Source organism: Procambarus clarkii, chromosome 20, assembly GCF_040958095.1.
Source record: "Procambarus clarkii isolate CNS0578487 chromosome 20, FALCON_Pclarkii_2.0, whole genome shotgun sequence".
In the NCBI taxonomy this organism is placed as follows: domain Eukaryota; kingdom Metazoa; phylum Arthropoda; class Malacostraca; order Decapoda; family Cambaridae; genus Procambarus; species Procambarus clarkii.
This window is the reverse complement of record NC_091169.1, coordinates 17,050,721-17,070,900: the sequence shown is the minus strand read 5'-3', so window position 1 is coordinate 17,070,900 and position 20,180 is coordinate 17,050,721. Positions and strand designations below refer to the sequence as shown.

At 44.0% G+C, this 20,180-nt stretch overlaps 1 protein-coding gene across 1 annotated transcript in view; it reads right to left on the bottom strand.

The window, feature by feature from the left end:
• Nucleotides 1-1,423: 1,423 nt before the first annotated feature.
• LOC123755252 (ionotropic receptor 21a) overlaps nt 1,424-20,180 on the bottom strand; it is a 273,589-nt gene continuing 254,832 nt past the window's right edge. Inside the window, exons 12-14 of the mRNA XM_069327997.1 lie at nt 14,537-14,723; nt 1,570-1,725; nt 1,424-1,483 (exon numbers count right to left, since the gene is read on the bottom strand). Of these exons, the coding sequence (XP_069184098.1) occupies nt 1,424-1,483; nt 1,570-1,725; nt 14,537-14,723 (403 nt within the window). The remainder of the gene's footprint in view (nt 1,484-1,569; nt 1,726-14,536; nt 14,724-20,180) is intronic.

Here is a 20,180-nt window from a genome sequence, read left to right as displayed (position 1 = left end):
GAGACAACTAACACAACACCTATACCCCCTATTAGACTATTTTACAGGAACTTCTTTTCCACAGCTCATAAAACGGAGGAAAGGGTCCTGAAAGATATTGTTAATAGAAACGTTATCCCTACAGACAAAAATCAGAGGATACAACTGACAATTTACTATAAAACCAGAAAAACGGCCAGCCTACTCATGAGAAACTCTCCAGACACAAAACAGAACGCTTTAAAAGAGACTAACGTCGTCTATGCCTTCAAATGCCCACTTGGGGACTGTAAGCTCCAAAAAACCCAGTATATAGGCAAGACAACAACATCTCTTTCTAGGCGTTTAACGATGCATAAGCAACAGGGCTCCATTAAGGAACATATAATCTCTTCCCATAACCAAACCATCGCCAGAGAAATCCTAGTAAACAACACAGAAATCATCGATAGATACAGCGATAGCAGGCGGCTTGACGTTTGCGAGGCACTACACATCAAGAAGTCAACACCAGCAATCAACAGCCAATTATTGCACAACTATATTCTACCCACCTCAAGACTCCGCCCCAATATAGAAGCATCAAGAAATATGGACCAATAGGCTTTCTACAAACACTTTTATTCAATACCCATTGTTTCTGTTCTGTCTTGTGTTGATACTTTTAATACCCTATTAATATCCCCTCATGTTCTGTCTTGTGTTAATGCCACATCACTATATGCCACATCATCCCTCCCACCTCACTCAAATGTAGATATAATAGCAGAGATACGTAAGTTCTAATCAGTTGTGTATTTGTGAAGTCTTTGAAAATGTAATAAGTTTTACGAAACGCGCCCGTGTCGCGTCAGACTAGAAATAAAAATGAATTTTGGAGAAGTGATTTTTGATTTACCTCCAACAGTGAAGCGTAATGTACGAAAGATTGAGAAAATTCGTGTTAGAATTATTAATCTTACTTTTTCGGTCATATTTAATAATATATGTCTACAGGAAAGACTGCTACCAAAATATACTAATATATATATATATATATATATAAATATATATATATATATATATATATATATATATATATATATATATATATATATATATATATATATATATATATATAAATAAATGTCAAAATATTTAGCAATTCTTGTATTTTGCTGTTATTATTACTTAATTTTTTAAACGCCCTCTCTCTAGTGAAAATGCTTTAAATGCTACAGTATGTTCTAGCCAACTTTCTTTATATCTGGTACATCAAGGTAGAACTGCTGTGAACATTAATAAAGTGTACACAAGACGAGCTCCTGTCAATCGCACGCAGGTCTTGGAGACAATTGCCTAACTGGAGATGTTACTTAACTCCGTCCTCGCTTCCAAGATTCCCGTGTTCACCATCTTTCTCACCGCAATATCGTCATTCTGGCTTAGAACCTTTTTCCTGATACTAACCATACCATTCCTTCTGGAGGCACTTATGTTTGCTGGACTTTATACTGGCAGAAACCTGATAAACCCCACAAGTTTAATAACCCAATTAAAAATGCACATAAGGTTTTCTTTCAGATGTAGAGGGAGGAAAGAAAAGTGCACCTGGAGGTGTTCAAGGGTGAGAACTTGGACGCCTTCTGCGGGAGGTGCAGTGTCGGGTGAGGATCGAGCGAGGGAGGAGATGCGGTCGTGGTCCTCCTGCAGCACCTCCAGGAAGTACCTATTCACCAGACCACTCTCGCGTAGGCCCTGGATTACCTGTGCACATCATACTTTTACTTTTGAACTGATTATATATGAAACATTTTTAAATTATAATATATCATGAAAGTAGTTATTGGGGGAAATACTATATTCAGGGTTTAAATTTCTGTAAATTTGGTAAACCACAATATTACAAGCTTTACAAATTATTGCTGTTTTTGACATTCATCTAACAAAGGAGTTACTTTAGTAAGAGCAAATATTACTAGTTATGTGTGTTAATGAAGACCCATCTGGGGTATTTAGTAGTATAATGAAGGTATCATATGAGGCCTAAGTTGTGTGATTCCTTACAACTGGCTCCAGTAATGCACCCTCTAATGTGACATGTACTGTGCACCCTCTATTATATGTACTGTGCACCCTCTATTACATGAACCGTCTAATATGACATGTACTGTGCATCCTCTAATATGACCTGTACTGTGCACTCTCTAATGTGACATGTACTGTGCACCCTCTATTATATGTACTGTGCACCCTCTATTACATGAACCGTCTAATATGACATGTACTGTGCACCCTCTTATATGACATGTACTGTGCACTCTCTAATGTGACATGTACTGTGCACCCTCTATTATATGTACTGTGCACCCTCTATTACATGAACCGTCTAATATGACATGTACTGTGCACCCTCTAATATGACATATACTGTGCACTCTCTAATGTGACATGTACTGTGCACCATTAAATATGACATGTACTGTACACCTACTAATATGACATGTACTCTGCAACACCATCTAATATAACATGTACTGGGCACCATCTAATATGACATGTACTGTGCATCCTCTAATATGACATGTACTGTACACCCTCTTATATGGCATGTATTGCACACCCTCTAATATGATAAATACTGGGCACCCTCTAATTTGACATGTACTGTGCAGCACCATCTCATATGACATGTACTGTGCACCCTCTAATATGACATGTACTGTGCACCCTCTAATATGACATGTACTGTGCACCCTCTAAAATGACATGTACTGTGCACCCTCTACTATGACATGTACTGTGCTTCCTCCAATTTGACATGTACTGTACACCTTTTGATATGACCTGTACTGCAGCCTCTCTAATATGACATGTACTGCGAGTATTAGTAACTGGGCCTATTGTCGGCCGTTTTCATTTCTTCCCCGACCGTGCATAGGCCTGGGGGGTGTTTTCATCATTTCCCCCTGCCACCTGTAGGCCCATCGGTGTTTTGATTTTTTTCCCGATGGTCAGTCTATGGCGTAGGGGGTGTTTTCATAGTTTATATAATTTATCTACCGCTTCCTTCCGGCATATATAATTTTCCAAAGAGGGAATTAAACAGCTCCCTTCTGACCCCTGCTATTTTACACAAGGAGATTAAAAGGCCGCATTCTGTCATCCCGAAAGTTACAGTTACCTCAATGACCCACACAGGTATACTGATCCCTAATGTCCAATGACCTCACCGCCAGCCATCCCTCATCTTCCCTCAATAAGTCCGTATTCAATATTTGCATATTTAATCCCAATTTCATATTTATTCCCATTGTGGTAAAATCCTAGAAGTTTAATTCTTTTTCTTTTGTTAATTATTACATATTTACTTATTTTTATATTTAATTGACTTTAATATTATATTATTTTTATTTGATTATTTTTCTTCTAAGTTAGTTCTTAGTTCTTAGTAAATTAGTTAGTTAGTTAATATGTAAGTGGACTGTAAGTTCTGATTCAGCTGCTAGACCTTCTCACACAATGGGAGGGTCAATTTGTAGCTTAAACCACTTTGAGGTGGATCCTTCATAAACCACAAATTGTTTACCTAGACTTTGATATATAAATTATAAATCATACCACATACGGTGGTCTAATCTACTATTATTTCAGCAAATTAAATTAATAACTGCTAATTCTATGTCTACAGTATTAAACACAAGGGCCTTAGCTGCTACTGTTGTTGGGGCCTGCTAAGGCTGTGTAATTGTAACATCAAATAAGGGTGTGGCCCTGTGCCTCTGAGTGCCACGTAATGGCGGCTGTCTGCAGGCCTACAAGACTTGATGTACAGCTAGTGGTAGCAATTTCTATAATTATGTTGGGAGCCAGCTTCCTGCTTCACTAACTTCCTCACAATTACCTGTTTGGGATTTAAAGAATTAATAATGGTTCCCCTAAACATATAAATACAGGTATGACATGGAATAAGAGGAGCTGTGTAATGTAGAGTACGTACGTGTTAGAGATTTTCATCCCGCAGTATAACGATATTTCGTACAATAATAATGGCCAGTATTAAATGCAATAGAAATACTGAAAATTGTTCTTCCCTTTGTTCATGAGATCTTCAGTTGGGCGGATCATAGCGGATCCTGTGTCGAAGCTCGGAAAAGAACCTTTTTGGTGTTGTAAATTTCGTGAGGAAGAGCTTCTCATTGTGTTTACGAGTTGCTGTGTTGTACGAGACGGCGCACTAGGGGAAACGTCCTCAAATGTTTGGTGGTTCTATTTATGTTTAAGGGGTAGAGTGTTAAGCTATATTCCTGTTGTATTTAATTATATTCAGTCCTAGTAAACACTTTTTTATTAAGTTTAAACACTAGACTGCTGTTTAAAAAGAGATGAGATATATAATAAACGTCTTGTTGTATAACGTCACTGAATACCCGTTCTCTTTTTCTTTATGGGGGTAACTTATGTTATTATGTGTCGGATTTCCGACATAATTCCAGGGAGGAGGAACACGGGTCGAAGTCCCGGTAAGGACTGCAATCACTTTATTCCTCACCATCAGAATTATAATGCTGCTTTAATTTTAGTTTGCATTGTTGTGCTGCAGTCCTTTGTGGACGGATGTCCCGTACTGGTGTTTCGGGTGCTGGAAGTCATTGAACGTATTCTTTTCCTGCCAGTTTTAAAGCAATTAATTTCTCTAATGTTTTAAGAGTAGTGTTGCCTCGGCATTTTACTTTCACTATCCTCATGATGGCCTGGCTGTCTAGATGAACAGAGACTGTTTGGCCTATAGGCCACTCTGACCGTGGCCCATCGCTGTCTACCAGAACTATGTCACCAGGGTTCAAGTTAATTCTGTTGTAGGGGTTGTTTGCCCTGTAATGATACCTCCTCAGAGCAGTTAGGTATTCTCGAGTCCATACGTTATTCCACCGACTTATCACCACCAATAGATGTTTGAAACGTTGAACCAAATCACTCTCTTGGACATCTGAAGGATCCTCTGGTTCCTCGTCCGTAAGGGACACAAGAGTGCTGAGAGGTCTCCCATATATCATATGAGCTGGACTTAATGGTTCATGCTGCAAAACATCATCAAAGAAGTAGGTATGTGGTTGGTTATTAACTCGTGCTTCTATCTCTATGGCTATGGTTTGGAGCTCCTGTAGGTCAATCTTTTGGCGGTGTAGGGTTTTCCGTAGAGAAAGTTTCACCGTGCACCGTACCGTGCACCATGGCATGGAGGCTTCTATGAACGTGCGTTCATAGAAGCCTTCGTGCCATGGTGTTCTAGGAGGTATGAATTTCCAGTGGTACTGCCGTTGATTTAGGGCTGTATGTACCTTTGGATGTGTCCAGATTTTCCTCAGACATGCTTCTCCTGCCACTAAGTTAGACCCATTGGCTGAGATCATTAACTTTGGACAGAATCCTGACCCTGTACCTTAGGGCACTAGGGAATTTATGCTTGATTCCTATTTTCTTTAGAAAATCAAACACTACTTGGGTGACACCTATTAGTTTCTTCAGTTCAGAGTACCGATTAGGATCAATTACCAAAGTCCGAGGTAGTTCTGGGTTCTCAGTGGGAACAGTGACATTGGTCACAATGACTTGTTGCTTTTGTTTAGGCCACTGGTCGCTGATTAGCCACTGAGGTCCATTGAACCACATCTCTGCCTTTGTTAATTGTCAGGCCTTTGGTAAAGTCAGGCCTCGGGAGAGATAGTCAGCTGGATTCTCTTTGGTGGGTACATATCGCCGGTTCTACCCTGTCGACAACTCTCGTATTTCCTTAACGTGGTTACTCACGTAAGGATTTTTACTATTATTGTTTTTAACCCACTGTAGCACTGCCTCATTATCTGACCATACCACTGTTTCTTCAAAGTGGATGTTGCTTAAGGCCTTGATCAGATAATGAGCCAATCTTACACCTAGCAGTAAGGCCGTTAATTCCAGTTGTGGCAATGATCGTTTCTTTAACGGTGCCACTCTGGCCTTTGATGTGAGCAAATTGGCTTGCCCATTTGAGACCAAGTAAGCTTCTGTGCCATAAGCCTTTCCTGAGGCATCATAGAATACATGTAGCTTAATTGGTTCTTTTTCATTTACTGTGTTCTGAGGGAACTTGACAGACTCTAGGATACTTAAATCTTTCACTAGCCCTTGCCATTTTTCTTGTAAGGTAGGTGTTAGAAGATCATCCCAGCCAATCTTTCCTTGGCAACACTTCTACATTATCAACTTTCCATTAATTAAGATTGGACTTAATAGTCCTAATGGGTCGAAGGGTTTGCTGACTTGTGAGAGTAATTTTCTCATTGTTAAGTTAATGGTATCTGGCTCCACCGACTTGATTGTTAACTGATTTGTTGTCGTATCCCATTCGACACCTAGTACCTTTGTCTTCTCGGGTACCTGGTAGTTGGGAAATTCAGTTGCGATCAGTTGATTAATTTGGCATTGTTGGAGACCCCACGACTGGAGAGGCATATTTGCTCCCATTAATTCTCGATTTACCTCGTTGTATATGTTCAGCAGTTTACTTTCACTACTGGTTGTTTCTTGGAAATTGTCCACATGCAAGTCATTGCTAATTTCTGTTTTATTTGGGCTAGTGGAATTCTTCAAGTGCGTGTCTAAGGTAGCTTGAAGCAGAAACAGAGATGTGGCACCAAACAAAACAGACACAAACCTGTAATTGATTAATTCACTGTTTGGATCGTTAGGATCCTTAATCCATAGGAACTTTGTGTAGTTACGGTCTTCTTGGAGACCTACCCTAAGAAAAGCCTTGCTGATGTCGGCCGTATATGCGTAAGTCCTGATGCAGAACTTTAACAGCACGTCGTATAACCTTTGTGTCAGGCTAGGCCCAGTTTGAAGGCAGTCATTTAACAAAATACTATTCTGCCTTGCCTTTGCACTGCAATTAAATATTATCCATAGTGGGGCAGTAGCTGAATTTTTCAGTACAGGATTATGTGGCAGGTAGTGTCCTTCCTTTAGGTTATCATTTGTGACAACTTCGATAAATTTGTCATTGATTTGCTTCTGTATTATTTCATGGTACAATTTCAAGTTCTCAGGATGTCTTTGTAAGTGCAACACCTGTGATCTTAATTGGCTTTGTCCCATAAAATGGTTGACGGGTAGCTGAGGTTGATTCAGATTCCGTGGTAACTGGACCCAGTACTGATTATCTCTGTAGATAACTGAGTCCAGGTATTGATTGTAAGTCCAGTTGTCATCTGGACTAGGTTGTTCAGGGACAATGCTGAGAGTTGTCAGATCCAATAATTTATGTACAGGAGGATCAAGCTCATCCTCAGACATGTCTCTGAATTGTAATGGAGACTGTACTCCTAGTCATGCAACCATTACTGGGTTGGCATGTTGGTGGTCTACAGGTGCGGGTTGCTTCAGTCGTAATACTGGGCCTGTTAGCAAATAGCTACCTGCAGATGGTAACAAGTTCATTCCTTGTTTTTCTTCCTTTCCTATGATAAACTTATGGTAGACATCTGATCCCATAAGGATTCCAGTATTGGAGAGGTTGTCTGATGTGATTTTGTCAACCAATTTGATCCTCTTTTCTTTCAGGAATTTGGCTGTTGTCCCAAGACCATATACATACAGGTCTGTTGGGAATCTATCTACTACAAGAGCTTGCATCGTTCGGACATAACCCTATAAACGTACTTTAGGTTGTACTACCATGAAGACTTGGGCTCTTGAGTTAGTCAGGAATCCTGCTTTGTCTATTCGTGTCTCTCATACAGGTTTGAGTTTCAAGGCATCAACCAACTCCTTTGAGGTAATGGTCATTTGGGATCCTTGGTCAAATAATCCAAGTATGGTGACCTTGGACTTTCCATTTTTAATAATCAATTGAGCAGTGGGTAGAGCTGATTTATGATCAGACCTTGTTGATAAGACACTTACGTCAGGTAATAAGATAAAAAGCTGTACTGAAGCAGAAGTTCCTTCCTCCATCTGTGGTTTGGGAGACTTTGTACTTGAGTCCCCACAAAGTGCTGTATGGTGTTGTCCCTTATAGCATCTATTGCAGGTGCGTATTTGAGTTGCACAGGTGTTGGGATAATGTGACCTTATACACCTGGTGCATTTACGTAACTCCTTGAGTCGTTTTATACGTGTAGCACGATCAGGGTAAGCTTTGCAGCTGTACATGGTATGTTGTTCTTCACAGAACACATATGGCCTCCAGACGTTAACAGCATCTTGACGTCAACTAATGACGTCCAAACACTTTAGGAACAAGTGCTTTGCTGACAGCCCGTCCTCCAAACAAAAACCCAAAAGTGACTCCATGCACCCGCTTAACCCCCTGTTTATGAATGAAAAAGGTTTACACACGACTCACAACTGATTTCGTTCGAACACTTCCGGAACATTTGCTTCACTGACGATTTTTGTTCGAACCACAGCACTAAATGTTCAGCCCGTCCTCCAAACAAAGATCCAAAAAGCGACGGAACATACCGCTTTTGTACAGATTACAGGAGGGTGAACTCCATCATAGTGGCAGATTCTCACCCCATGCCAAGAGTGAGTGATTGCATTGACCAGGTGGGCAGTGCACGGTACGTATCCAAGGTCGATCTTCTCAAGGGGTACTACCAGATCTCCCTGACTCCTGAGGCCAGGAAGATATCGGCTTTCGCAACTCCTGACGGGCTGTACCAGTACAAGGTGTTGCCCTTTGGTATGAAAAACAGCGGCAGCTGCTTCCAGCGAATGATGAACGAGCTGTTAAGGGGTGCCGCAGGCTGCACGGTTTACATCGATGACATCGTCGTGTACGCCGACGATTGGAAGACGCATCTGGAGAGACTTGGGGAATTATTCAGAAGGCTAGAGGAGGCCAACTTGACTGTAAATTTGGCCAAGAGTGAGTTTGGGAAAGCTCACTTAGAGTACCTCGGTTTTGTCATCGGCCAAGGTGAAGTCACTCCTGTTGATAACAAAGTATCAGCCATAAAGGAATACCCCGTGCCCAAGACGCGCAGGGAGTTGCTAAGGTACCTCGGGATGATAGGGTACTATCGTGGGTTCTGCCGGAATTTCTCCACGGTAGCGCATCCCCTAACCGAGCTACTCTCCAAGAATGTAAGATGGAGATGAGGAGAGGCCTGCCAAGAGTCTTTTGAAAAGACCAAGGAATTGTTGACGGAGGCCCCGGTATTAATATCTCCAGATTTTTCAGCCAGTTTTATCCTGTACGTGGACGCCAGCGACGTTGGAATAGGGGCCATGTTGGCTCAAGAAAGGAGTGAAGTACATAGGCCAGTAGCGTTCTACTCGAAGGAGTTTGTAAAATACCAGCGGGCCTATAGCACTGTTGAGAAGGAGGCATTGGCGCTAGTTATGGCCCTGAAGCACTTTGATGTGTACGTGGGAGGAGGGGCGAGACCTGTTCTGGTATTCACAGAACACAACCCTCTCACATTTTTATACAAGATGAAAAATTCCAACCAACGCCTGACGAGGTGGGCGTTGTTACTGCAAGAATACCGGCTGGAAATCAAGCACATCAAAGGGAAGGACAACGTAGTAGCAGATGCCCTATCCCGCATACACTAACCAGACATGACTCTTATTTTAAGGGGAGGGGTATGTGACGGTGTTCCCCCCCCCTTATATTTCTCCCACGCCTGCAGTAAGAGTCATGTCCACTTTACCCAAGCATTCTCTAGGTCGCAGGCATCAATTTGATATATGGGAGAGAGTGGGGTGTTCTCAGAGAGCCGAGAAATTTGTGAAACAATGATATTTTGGCCTGTGGTTTAGGCCCTTTAGGAAGCCAAGATGGCGCTGGCTCTCCTGTTTCCCCGCCAAAACTGTGTGACGTCAGTGGCACCGGATTGGTCACCGACAGCAATGTGGCACCGAGAGCCAATGAAAACCTCCCGTGGCGAAAGTGACGTCACGAAGGAAGGGGGTCCGGGCAGCGCGCCGCGCTGGCGCCAGCAGTCAGACACGACACGTCAAGGAGGTTGGACGTGCGACGATTGGTCCTGTCAGTTTGACAGTTGTTTCCCGCTCCCGTGGATTTACGCGTCACCTGAAGTCTGCCAGTACTCTGTGAGGTCTTCCCTAGTTCATGTGTTGAACCAGAGAGGGAATCGACGGTTATTGAGCAACAAGTGCTCCAGTCAGGTACTGTGCAAGAAGAAGTGAAGTCTGTGCAGTGACATAGGCGACGTCTGAAGCAGTTTACCCAGTCGTGACGGCGTAGTGGCTGACAGAGCCACTGGGTAGCAAAGGAAGAAGAGGGCTATTTGGGATTCCGGACGACTGCAGCTGAGACGTAGGCGGCAGCCATTGCTGGGAGAAGACGACGGCCAGGAGTCCGACTCCAACCCTACCAGAAGTCGAGAAGGAGCACGGACCTGCAGGGAAGAAGGCACGGAGACGACGCGCTAAACGGTGGGACGACGAGTGGTTCCGGTAGGACACGACAACGTGTGTGTGGGGGCGTTCCCGACACGAGGACCAGGAGCTACAACTCGACTCTCATCGGAGGATAGGTTGAAGTAGGTGTTTCTAGTTTCCCTCCCCATTCCCCTTTAGTTAGCTATATTATCTAGCCTGAGGATTTTATATGTCGTGAGCAAGTCTCACCCATGTCACAGTAAGGCACCAGTGTGCAGTGTAGTACTACCAAGAGTACTTATAATATTTATGTTTATTATTGGTGTGTACAGGCACCTGGAACAAGTGATAAATTTACTGTGTTTTGTATATCTTTCTAGAGACTTAGATGTGAACATATAGTGATAAATTATATATAATATTATGCCAGTATTTGGAAGTTAGACTATGTGCCCAGAAACTATTTATTTACCATTTATTGATGTCTGATTTATATACATTATATATGTCTATGTTCATGCAGTGATTAGTCATTTGTGAGTACAGTGAATTATTGTGTTATCGCCCACGAGAGAAAGTACTGAAAACTCCAGTGTTAAATACTTCATAATATATCATTGAATGAAGGGCAGGTAAAACCATTACAGTGAGTCATTGTCGCATTGATTGTAGAAACGAATATTTGAGCCCGAGTACAGTGTAACTAAGTAATACGTGCTATTTGTTGCTAATCTCGAGTGTGCGAGTTTCTAGTAATATTGGAGAACTTAAAGAAACAGCGCGCGTGAATCTAGAAAACAAGCAATAAACTTTCGCGCGGAGCCAGGCGATCAGCTGTTCTTGACATTGACGAGAGGGGGAGGTGTTGCCACTTAGTGAGTGCATAATATTCGTGGGAACTACCGGCCACAGCCAGGATCAGCTGATCTATTTATTGATTGACCTTGTGACATCTTTCATGCATTTTAAGTAAAATACAAAATTACTTTTGTGTTTATATCATCCCCTCCATTGATCTTGTGGCTATATTATACTGGAAAGCAAAGAGTGATAAGAGTAAGTACCTGCCGGATTCCTGATCTTTTGAGTGTGACCTTGCCAAGGCTACCACTAATTCCACCAGTCCACTGAGGTGTTACTGGACACCGAAAACACCAGTTGGCGACCTTGTGGTTAATAGTAAAGCCCTATGGTTGGGGCGGGCCACACAACAGTTAAGTAAACAAGAAGTGTGTTCCCACTCCTTCTCAATCAGAAGGCCGGTTGGGATTGACTAGGATACTCTCCTGGCGTGCAGTGGCGCCGAGAGGATTAGAGTGAAGACCCGCAGGGCTACGGTGAGTGACCTTGAGATAACTGGTGGTCACCCCAGAGTAAGAATAGAGTATAAACCCCAACATTGGCGACCTTGCCAGGATTAGGTACAGTTAAGGTTGCTCACCGAGTAAAGAGATAAGAACTGTAGGAAACCCCAACATAACTACTGATTTATTAATAAACTGGAAGCTTAGCTATCTAATAATGAATGTGGAAACGTAAGACAACTTTCTGTAACAAGTCTAATCCTCTCAATGAATATTGTCTCTGGAAACACATGATTCACCAGAACAGAGTACCCTTCTCTCATAGATAGCGCCATGCTGCAAAATTAATCTTATGTAATTTCTATCTAAGAGTGAATATATATACACACACACATACTCAAAAAATTAGAGCTGATTGGGTATGGAAATTTACACTCAGATGTTTTTTAGTGTTCCTTCTGCATAACAGCAAGGTACCCAAAGTTAACAATAAGTCACGGCCACAACAAATTATTCTAGGGATACTTAGCCTACCGAACACAGTGTCCTTGTTAAGATGAAGTTGTCAGATCAGTCTGAGGTCCGATAAAGCACGGATGTTGCTATAAACAGACGATAATGATAACCAACTTCAGGACACATATCCAATATGGCCGATACCATATGCGGTGTTCCATTTTCATGTCTTTTGTATTCAGAGACTGTGCCATGAAGTGTTAGCAAATTTCAAGCCCTCTCTCAGTCAAGTCTCCATAGCCAGTGTTCCGCACGCCACCTGACGCCAGAAATTATAAACTCGGCAAATAATTCACAATATCTTATTCAAATTTCCCACTAAAAGGAGACATTATCGACGTTATTTTACGTCACAATAACGTACTTTGGTTAAAAGCATGTGTTTTTTGCTGAATATTTCATTAAACCTTAGTGACATTAGATGAATTATCTATATACGTAGGTGAAATTTAGTTCATGACATTTATTTACTGCATCATTTGATTGCAACTGTGGAAAATTTTACTAGTAAACATCGATATAATTTACTGTATTGAATTCAATCAATTGCCAATCTATATTCCTTAATAAATTCAACAAGGTTAGACTGGGTTTAATTCGATTTATACACATACTTATTCCCATGAGAGCTGGATGGCTGACACAATCGCAGCCAGGAATAATAGGAAGAATTTGATGGTATTATGTCTCATATTAATTAGAATTAGATGGTACTACGCTACTGGTCAGTAGTATTAGTAAATTAGATTTCTTAGTACAATAAATATATATTATTGCACTAGGGTTTAGTATATGGGTGTTGAAAATTTCCAACTAAAGGGATCCTTTATGGGCCTATTTCCACTACTACTACTACTACTATTTCCTACTACACGACAGAACCTCTAGGGTCTGTCCAGGGACCTCTATTATTCATAATACATATAAATGATTTAGATTCAGGTTTGAGAAGCAATATTTGCTAATTTGCCGATGATACAAATATCGTTAGGGTAATAAACACGGAAAAAGACTCACTATCACTTCAAGATAATCTAAATTGGGGTTTGAAATGGTCAAAAGATTGACAGATGCAGTTTAATGTTGACAAATGTAAGGTTTTGAGGCTAGGTAGTGATGAGAGAGTTACAAGATGCGAGCTACATGTTAACTTCACAGCCAGCACCAAAGGCGGCAGCACTGCGGCCAGCACCATTGGGCGCCAACACTACGGCCAGCACCATTGGGCGCCAACACTACGGCTAGCACAACGGCGAGTACCACTGGCGCCAGCACCATGGGCGCCAGCACTATGGACGCCAACATCACAGCCAGCAGCATGGACGCCAGCACCACGGGCGCCAGTCCCCCCGACAAGCACCATACGCCAGCACACCGGCAAGCACCATAGGCGCCAGCACCATGGGCGCCAGCACCATGGGCGCCAGCACCATGGGCGCCAGCACTGCAACCAGCATCATGGGGCGCCAACCTCACAACCAGCACCAAAGGCGGCAGCACCGCGGCCAGCACCGTTGACACCAACATAGCGGCCAATACAACGGCCAACATCATTGGCACCAAGACCACGGCCAACACTATGGGCGCCAACACCATGGGCACCAGCACCACGGCCAGCACCATGGGCGCCAGCACCATGGGCGCCAGCACCTCAGCCAACACCATGGGCGCCAGCACCTCGGCCAGCACCATGGGCGCCAGCACCTCGGCCAGCACCATGGGCGCCAGCACCTCAGCCAACACCATGGGCACCACCACCTCAGCCAACACCATGGGCACCAGCACCTCGGCCAGCACCATGGGCTCTAACACCACAGCTCAAAAGTTTCAGTTAATAGAGTCAGCTTATTAGCTATTAGAGTCAGCGTAATTCGATAAATCGACCACTTGATTCCCCTCGGATTAGAAAATCCTATAATATAATATTTTTTCTTTATACAAGCTTAGAAAAGTACTCAATGACTGTGAATAAGGCAATTGGTGCGAATAAAAAAAGATTTAGGTACGCTAAGGTTGATAGCCTGGGCCACTCCGTTAATTTATTTAACTTTCCATGTTTGCTGTGATTTATTATTAGCTCAAACATTTCTCCAGAAAACTAAGAAATAATTCTTTTGACCACAATATGTTAGCGATGATGGGTAATTACTGACCAAAACTGTAGCCATGTAACCAATACGCACCCCAAGTTTAAGCTATGGCCATCAATACATTTTGCAACCTGACACAGAAAAGAGGTGGGAGAAGCAACTTAAACAAATTTTATACGTGGGTAATTATCAAACTATATAATTATGAGCATCTTTCCGGGTCAGATGTTCCCGGTTGCCCAAGCACTCAACAAAGGGTCAAAAGACCTTGTCAATGGAGGATTTGAGTGGAGAGTTTCTCTTGAGCATGACCCCGACGCTGAAGGGGTTAATGCACTCCTCCAGCATAAGCCTGACAGAGGCCTGGTCTACACTGTTGGTTAGGTGGGTCTCCCTCAGGTACTGCAGGTGCTGTGTGTTCTCCAGCAGCACACCCCGTCCAGAGATCACCTGCCTGCCAACAACACAGAAAAGATGAAATCTATGATTCAAACATAAATCTTCTCTACATTTCTTATGGTTTCTTCACTTGAGAAGTAAGTGAAAAAACTAACTTTCCAAAGTTCATTTTTCAGTTTTATGATGGCCTTGTCATAATAAAACTGCAAAATGATGAGTTTCATTGGCCCTGTCAACATTTTTAACGGCAAAGTTGAAGTGAATACATTTAAGCTAGATCTACCAATATATACAACCGAAAGCGAGCAAACAGATCCACTCCATCTTACACATCTTAAATTTTTCAATGATGGCTAGTGTGGAATATTATCCAATAGTACATAGAATGTAGGAATATGTTGGTGGCATAACATTAAACAAAGGACCACATGTTTTAAATATGGTTATGTTTAGAACAAGTCATGAGGCTCCAGCAAAAACTAGCAAACACAGCAAAACATGACGTCACAAGAAGTCACATACGTTAGGAGCAATCTTTCAGTCATGTGATGAGAAAATTCACAGTTCTCCATCTTTTATGATTTATAATTTGATGTTTAATAGTCAGAACAATTGAATTTGTTGTTTATACATCTTATTTATACGGCTGAAGTCAAATAATATATTGTTTATATTTACAGTGAGATGTAAAACCCTTTTTCTTTATTTGTAAACAAGTAACTGTGGATCATAAGTAATCAGATCGTAGCCCTCAGAGTATACAAGACAACAAGACACGTTGTACCACATACTGACTCCAGGATTCCTGGTACCACCGTGATGACGAGCGGACGTCTGGACACCTGCTCTGCCTGGGCACTGTCTGATCACGTTCCGTTTCACGATTTTACCCTAATGGTTTTGGTACTGCCATCTGGCATACCTATTCAACGCTCCGGATTGTTACGAAGCCGGGCGCATATATCGCCTTGGCTCACCGGAAAGTTGATAGATTTTGAACGTTTTCTAGCTGGTTCTTCGGGTGGGGAGTGTGGGGAAATTTCCTCACCTATCTACACTTAATATTATACATATAATTTAAATTGTATATACAATAAAAATATGCATTTTCCGTTTGTTGTACTATTTCAATTATATTTAATTATTATTTCATTATCACTTGAAACCGAAGAATTGCGTGTAATTCTTCTGTTTATCTTTTGTAGAGAAATCCCTGTGACGTAACACACGCCACGTATACAGGGGGAGTTAACAAGTCGGTTAATAAAACTACTCTTCTCAATAAATAATTGCTACTCATAGCAGGAGGGGAAGGGAGCCGGTCGGCCGAGCGGACAGCACGCTGGACTTGTGATCCTGTGGTCCTGGGTTCGATCCCAGGCCCCGGCGAGAAACAATGGGCAGAGTTTCTTTCACCCTATGCCCCTGTTACCTAGCAATAAAATAGGTACCTGGGTGTTAGTCAGCTGTCACGGGCTGCTTCCTGGGGGTGGAGGCCGGGTCGAGGACCGGGCCGCGGGGACACTAAAGCCCCGAAATAATCTCAAGATAACCTCAAGATATCATAAACACAATTTAGTAACTAAAGATTAATCTTAAATTACAATTAAAGAAATCTTAGAAGTATCTGATTTATTATTCTCTCTTTCCCGAAACTAGCAAAATAAACAAGCTTCAATAAACATGGAGGAAAAGGTGAAGGTAACCATCCAAAGACCACTGAGATAACTCGTGCGACCAGTCATCATGAGTTATCACCTTATTACGAGTGATCATCGTGTCTCACTGCCGGAATTGACCGCGTCAACTCCAGGGAATTAACATTATCTGGTTCAAAGTAGTTAATAGTGGTTGGACAATTTATTAATATTAAAGCTTAATCCGATTATGTGGCCGGAGATTTAACACAAAAATGTAAGATTTCAAAAATATATTATATAAATCACTTGATTTAAATTTGTCACATATAATTTGTATGGTAGATTACATTATACTTTCTTGACGGGCATAGTGTGCTCTAGACAAGAAGGCATGACTTTCTGCAAGTCTAACCACGTAGGCGCCATTGTTCACGTGGGCACATCCTGACCAGAGACGCCTCTATCACGAAAACTTTATCTTCAGAATAGCTAAGCTGGCCTTTATTTTACTAACCCCGGGATAGAGCAAGATAAATAAATTAATTTTAACTAATAAATTAACATTAACAATCAAATCATATTGATTTAATTGCTAGTTCTAGCCTAATCTACTAACAATTTCAAATCCCAAGTATGTGGGATATAATTGGGAATAAATTTAAAAAATACAGTCCACTTTTTACCAGATAATTTACACTCAACAATTACATTAACAATAAAATTAAATTAACTTATTCCTCCTGCAAGTAATTCCCCAATAGGCGACGGTGCCCAGCGTGGGCTAGCCGAGAGGTGCCGGGAGATAGTGGGTCTTGGTGGGCTCCTGGTGCGCCCTCAGATGTGGTAGGCTCCCAGTGAGCCCTCAGACATGGTGGGCTCCCGATAAGCCCTCAGAAGTGGTGGGTTCCCGGTGAACCCTCAGACGTGGTGGGCTCCTGGTGAGCCCTCAGACGTGGTGGGCTCCCGGTGAGCCCTCAGACGTGGTGGGCTCCCGGTGAGCCCTCAGACGTGGTAGGCTCCCGGTGAGCCCTCAGACGTGGTAGGCTCCCGGTGTGCACTCAGACATGGTGGGTTGCCAGTGGGTCATCAGAAGTGGTGAGCTCCCAGTGTGCACTCAGACGTGATAGGTTCCCAGTGTGCCCTCATACGTGCTGGGCTCCCTGTGTGCCCTCAGACGTGATGGGCTCCCGGTGTGCCCTCAGAGTTGGTGGGCTCCTGGTGTGCCCTCAGACGTGGTGGGCTCACGATGTGCCCTCAGACGTGGTGGGCTTCTGGTGCGCCCTCAGACGTGGTGGGCTCCCGGTATGCCCTCAGACGTGGTGGGCTTCTGGTGCGCCCTCAGACGTGGTGGGCTCCCGGTATGCCCTCAGACGTGGTGGGCTCCCAGTGTACCACCAGACATGGTGGGTGTCGGAAAATCCGACACCATTTAATAATAATACATGAAATTGCAGATAATATTGCTGCTGTGTTGTATACACAAGTTAACCCATAGAAAATGTAGCTTGTAGTGGAATTTCCGTCAATAGAAAACGGGATATCATTGCCACATACTGTTATAAATTCACCAGCTATTCTATTGGGAATTATTCTTAAATACATTAGTCTTTGGACTTTATACATTATAAAAACATCTTATTTGAATTAACTTAATTATCAGTATCAAAATAAAGTAAATGTGACCCTTCTATCAGTTACTGATATCTGGACAAGCCAGTAGAGTCGTGAGGAAGGAGTGGTCAGCCATTGTTGTTAAGACCAGAGGCGCAGGGGAGCAAATTCAGCTCCTATAAATTCTCTTGGACGAAGTGTTATGGAGACCAAAGTTCAGCCATCATCAACACGCTGTCAACAATCACAAGGGAAGTGTTTTCCGAAACCCGTTTATCTAATCATTTTTGGCCATTAGTGTTAGGTAGATATTGGGCGAACCAGTGAGAACACAAATGCTCGACTCAATAAAGATAATTAAGCCTTGGTCCTTATCATATCTATTGTACAGTGCTTTCTCTGATATAGCTTTCATATATTAGGATTCTGGCTTTACAGCTAGCATTCTTTGACAGGAACAAGGGACAAGAAGAGTAAGCAAGACTTGATACATCAGTTACTGGGTGATGGAAGCTGCCTCAAACGAGGATAATTTGGTGTCTACATCCTAGTTATACCTGGTGGACTAAGCCTGCTGTACAATAAGATAAGGAACCTCCTCAATGTATACCAATATTTATATTGGTATACCAGTATACCAATATATATATTGTATACCAGTTTAATACTGTAGTTTGATTGGCTGCATATATATAAATTTAATATAAACCCCCCTAATGTGTAAGGATCGATTTGTGAGATTAATTCGGAAATACAGTTCACTTAACATCATACCAATAGCTATCGTAATATATAAATTAACGTATATATAAATTCTATATAAATTCATATAAATTAAATAAATATAAATCTCACAGGTCAGTTCCCACAGTGGGTTCCCGGTGTGCCCTGAGACGTGGTGGGCTCCCAGTGTGCCCTCAGACGTGGTGGGCTCCCAGTGTGCCCTCAGACGTGGTGGGCTCCCAGTGTGCCCTCAGACGGGGTGGGCTCCCAGTGTGCCCTCAGACGTGGTGGGCTCCCAGTGTGCCCTCAGACGTGGTGGGCTCCCAGTGTGCCCTCAGACGTGGTGGGCTCCCAGTGTGCCCTCAGACGTGGTGGGCTCCCAGTGTGCCCTCAGACGTGGTGGGCTCCCAGTGTGCCCTCAGACGGGGTGGGCTCCCAGTGTGCCCTCAGACGGGGTGGGCTCCCGGTGTGCCCTCAGACGGGGTGGGCTCCCGGTGTGCCCTCAGACGTGGTGGGCTCCCGGTGTGCCCTCAGACGGGGTGGGCTCCCGGTGTGCCCTCTGACGTGGTGGGCTCCCGGTGTACCCTGAGACGTGGTGGGCTCCCGGTGTGCCCTCAGACATGGTGGGCTCCCGGTGTGCCTTCAGACATGGTGGGCTCCCGGTGTGCCCTCAGACGTGGTGGGCTCCCGGTGTGCCCTCAGACGTGGTGGGCTCCCAGTGTGCCCTCAGACGTGGTGGGCTCCCGGTGTGCCCTCAGACGTGGTGGGCTCCCGGTGTGCCCTCAGACGTGGTGGGCTCCCGGTGTGCCCTCAGACGTGGTGGGCTCCCGGTGTGCCCTCAGACGTGGTGGGCTCTGGGTGTGCCCTGAGACGTGGTGGGCTCCCGGTGTGCCCTGAGACGTGATGGGCTCCCGGTGTGCCCTCAGACATGGTGGGCTCCTGGTGTGCCCTCAGACGGGGTGGGCTCCCGGTGTGCCCTCAGACGTGGTGGGCTCCCAGTGTGCCCTCAGACGTGGTGGGCTCCCGGTGTGCCCTCAGACGTGGTGGGCTCCCGGTGTGCCCTCAGACATGGTGGGTTCCCGGTGTGCCCTCAGACGTGGTGGGCTCCCAGTGTGCCCTCAGACGTGGTGGGTTCCCGGTGTGCCCTCAGACGTGGTGGGCTCCCGGTGTGCCCTGAGACGTGGTGGGCTCCCGGTGTGCCCTCAGAAGTGGTGGGTTCCCGGTGTGCCCTCAGACGTGGTGGGCTCCCGGTGTGCCCTCAGACGTGGTGGGCTCCCGGTGTGCCCTCAGACGTGGTGGGCTCCCGGTGTGCCCTCAGACATGGTGGGTTCCCGGTGTGCCCTCAGACGTGGTGGGCTCCCAGTGTGCCCTAAGACGTGGTGGGCTCCCGATGTGCCCTCAGACATGGTGGGTTCCCGGTGTGCCCTCAGACATGGTGTGTTCCCGGAGTCCCCTTAGACGTGGTGGGCTCCTGGTGTGCCCTCAGACATGGTGGGTTCCCGGAGTCCCTTTAGACGTGGTGGGCTCCTGGTGTGCCC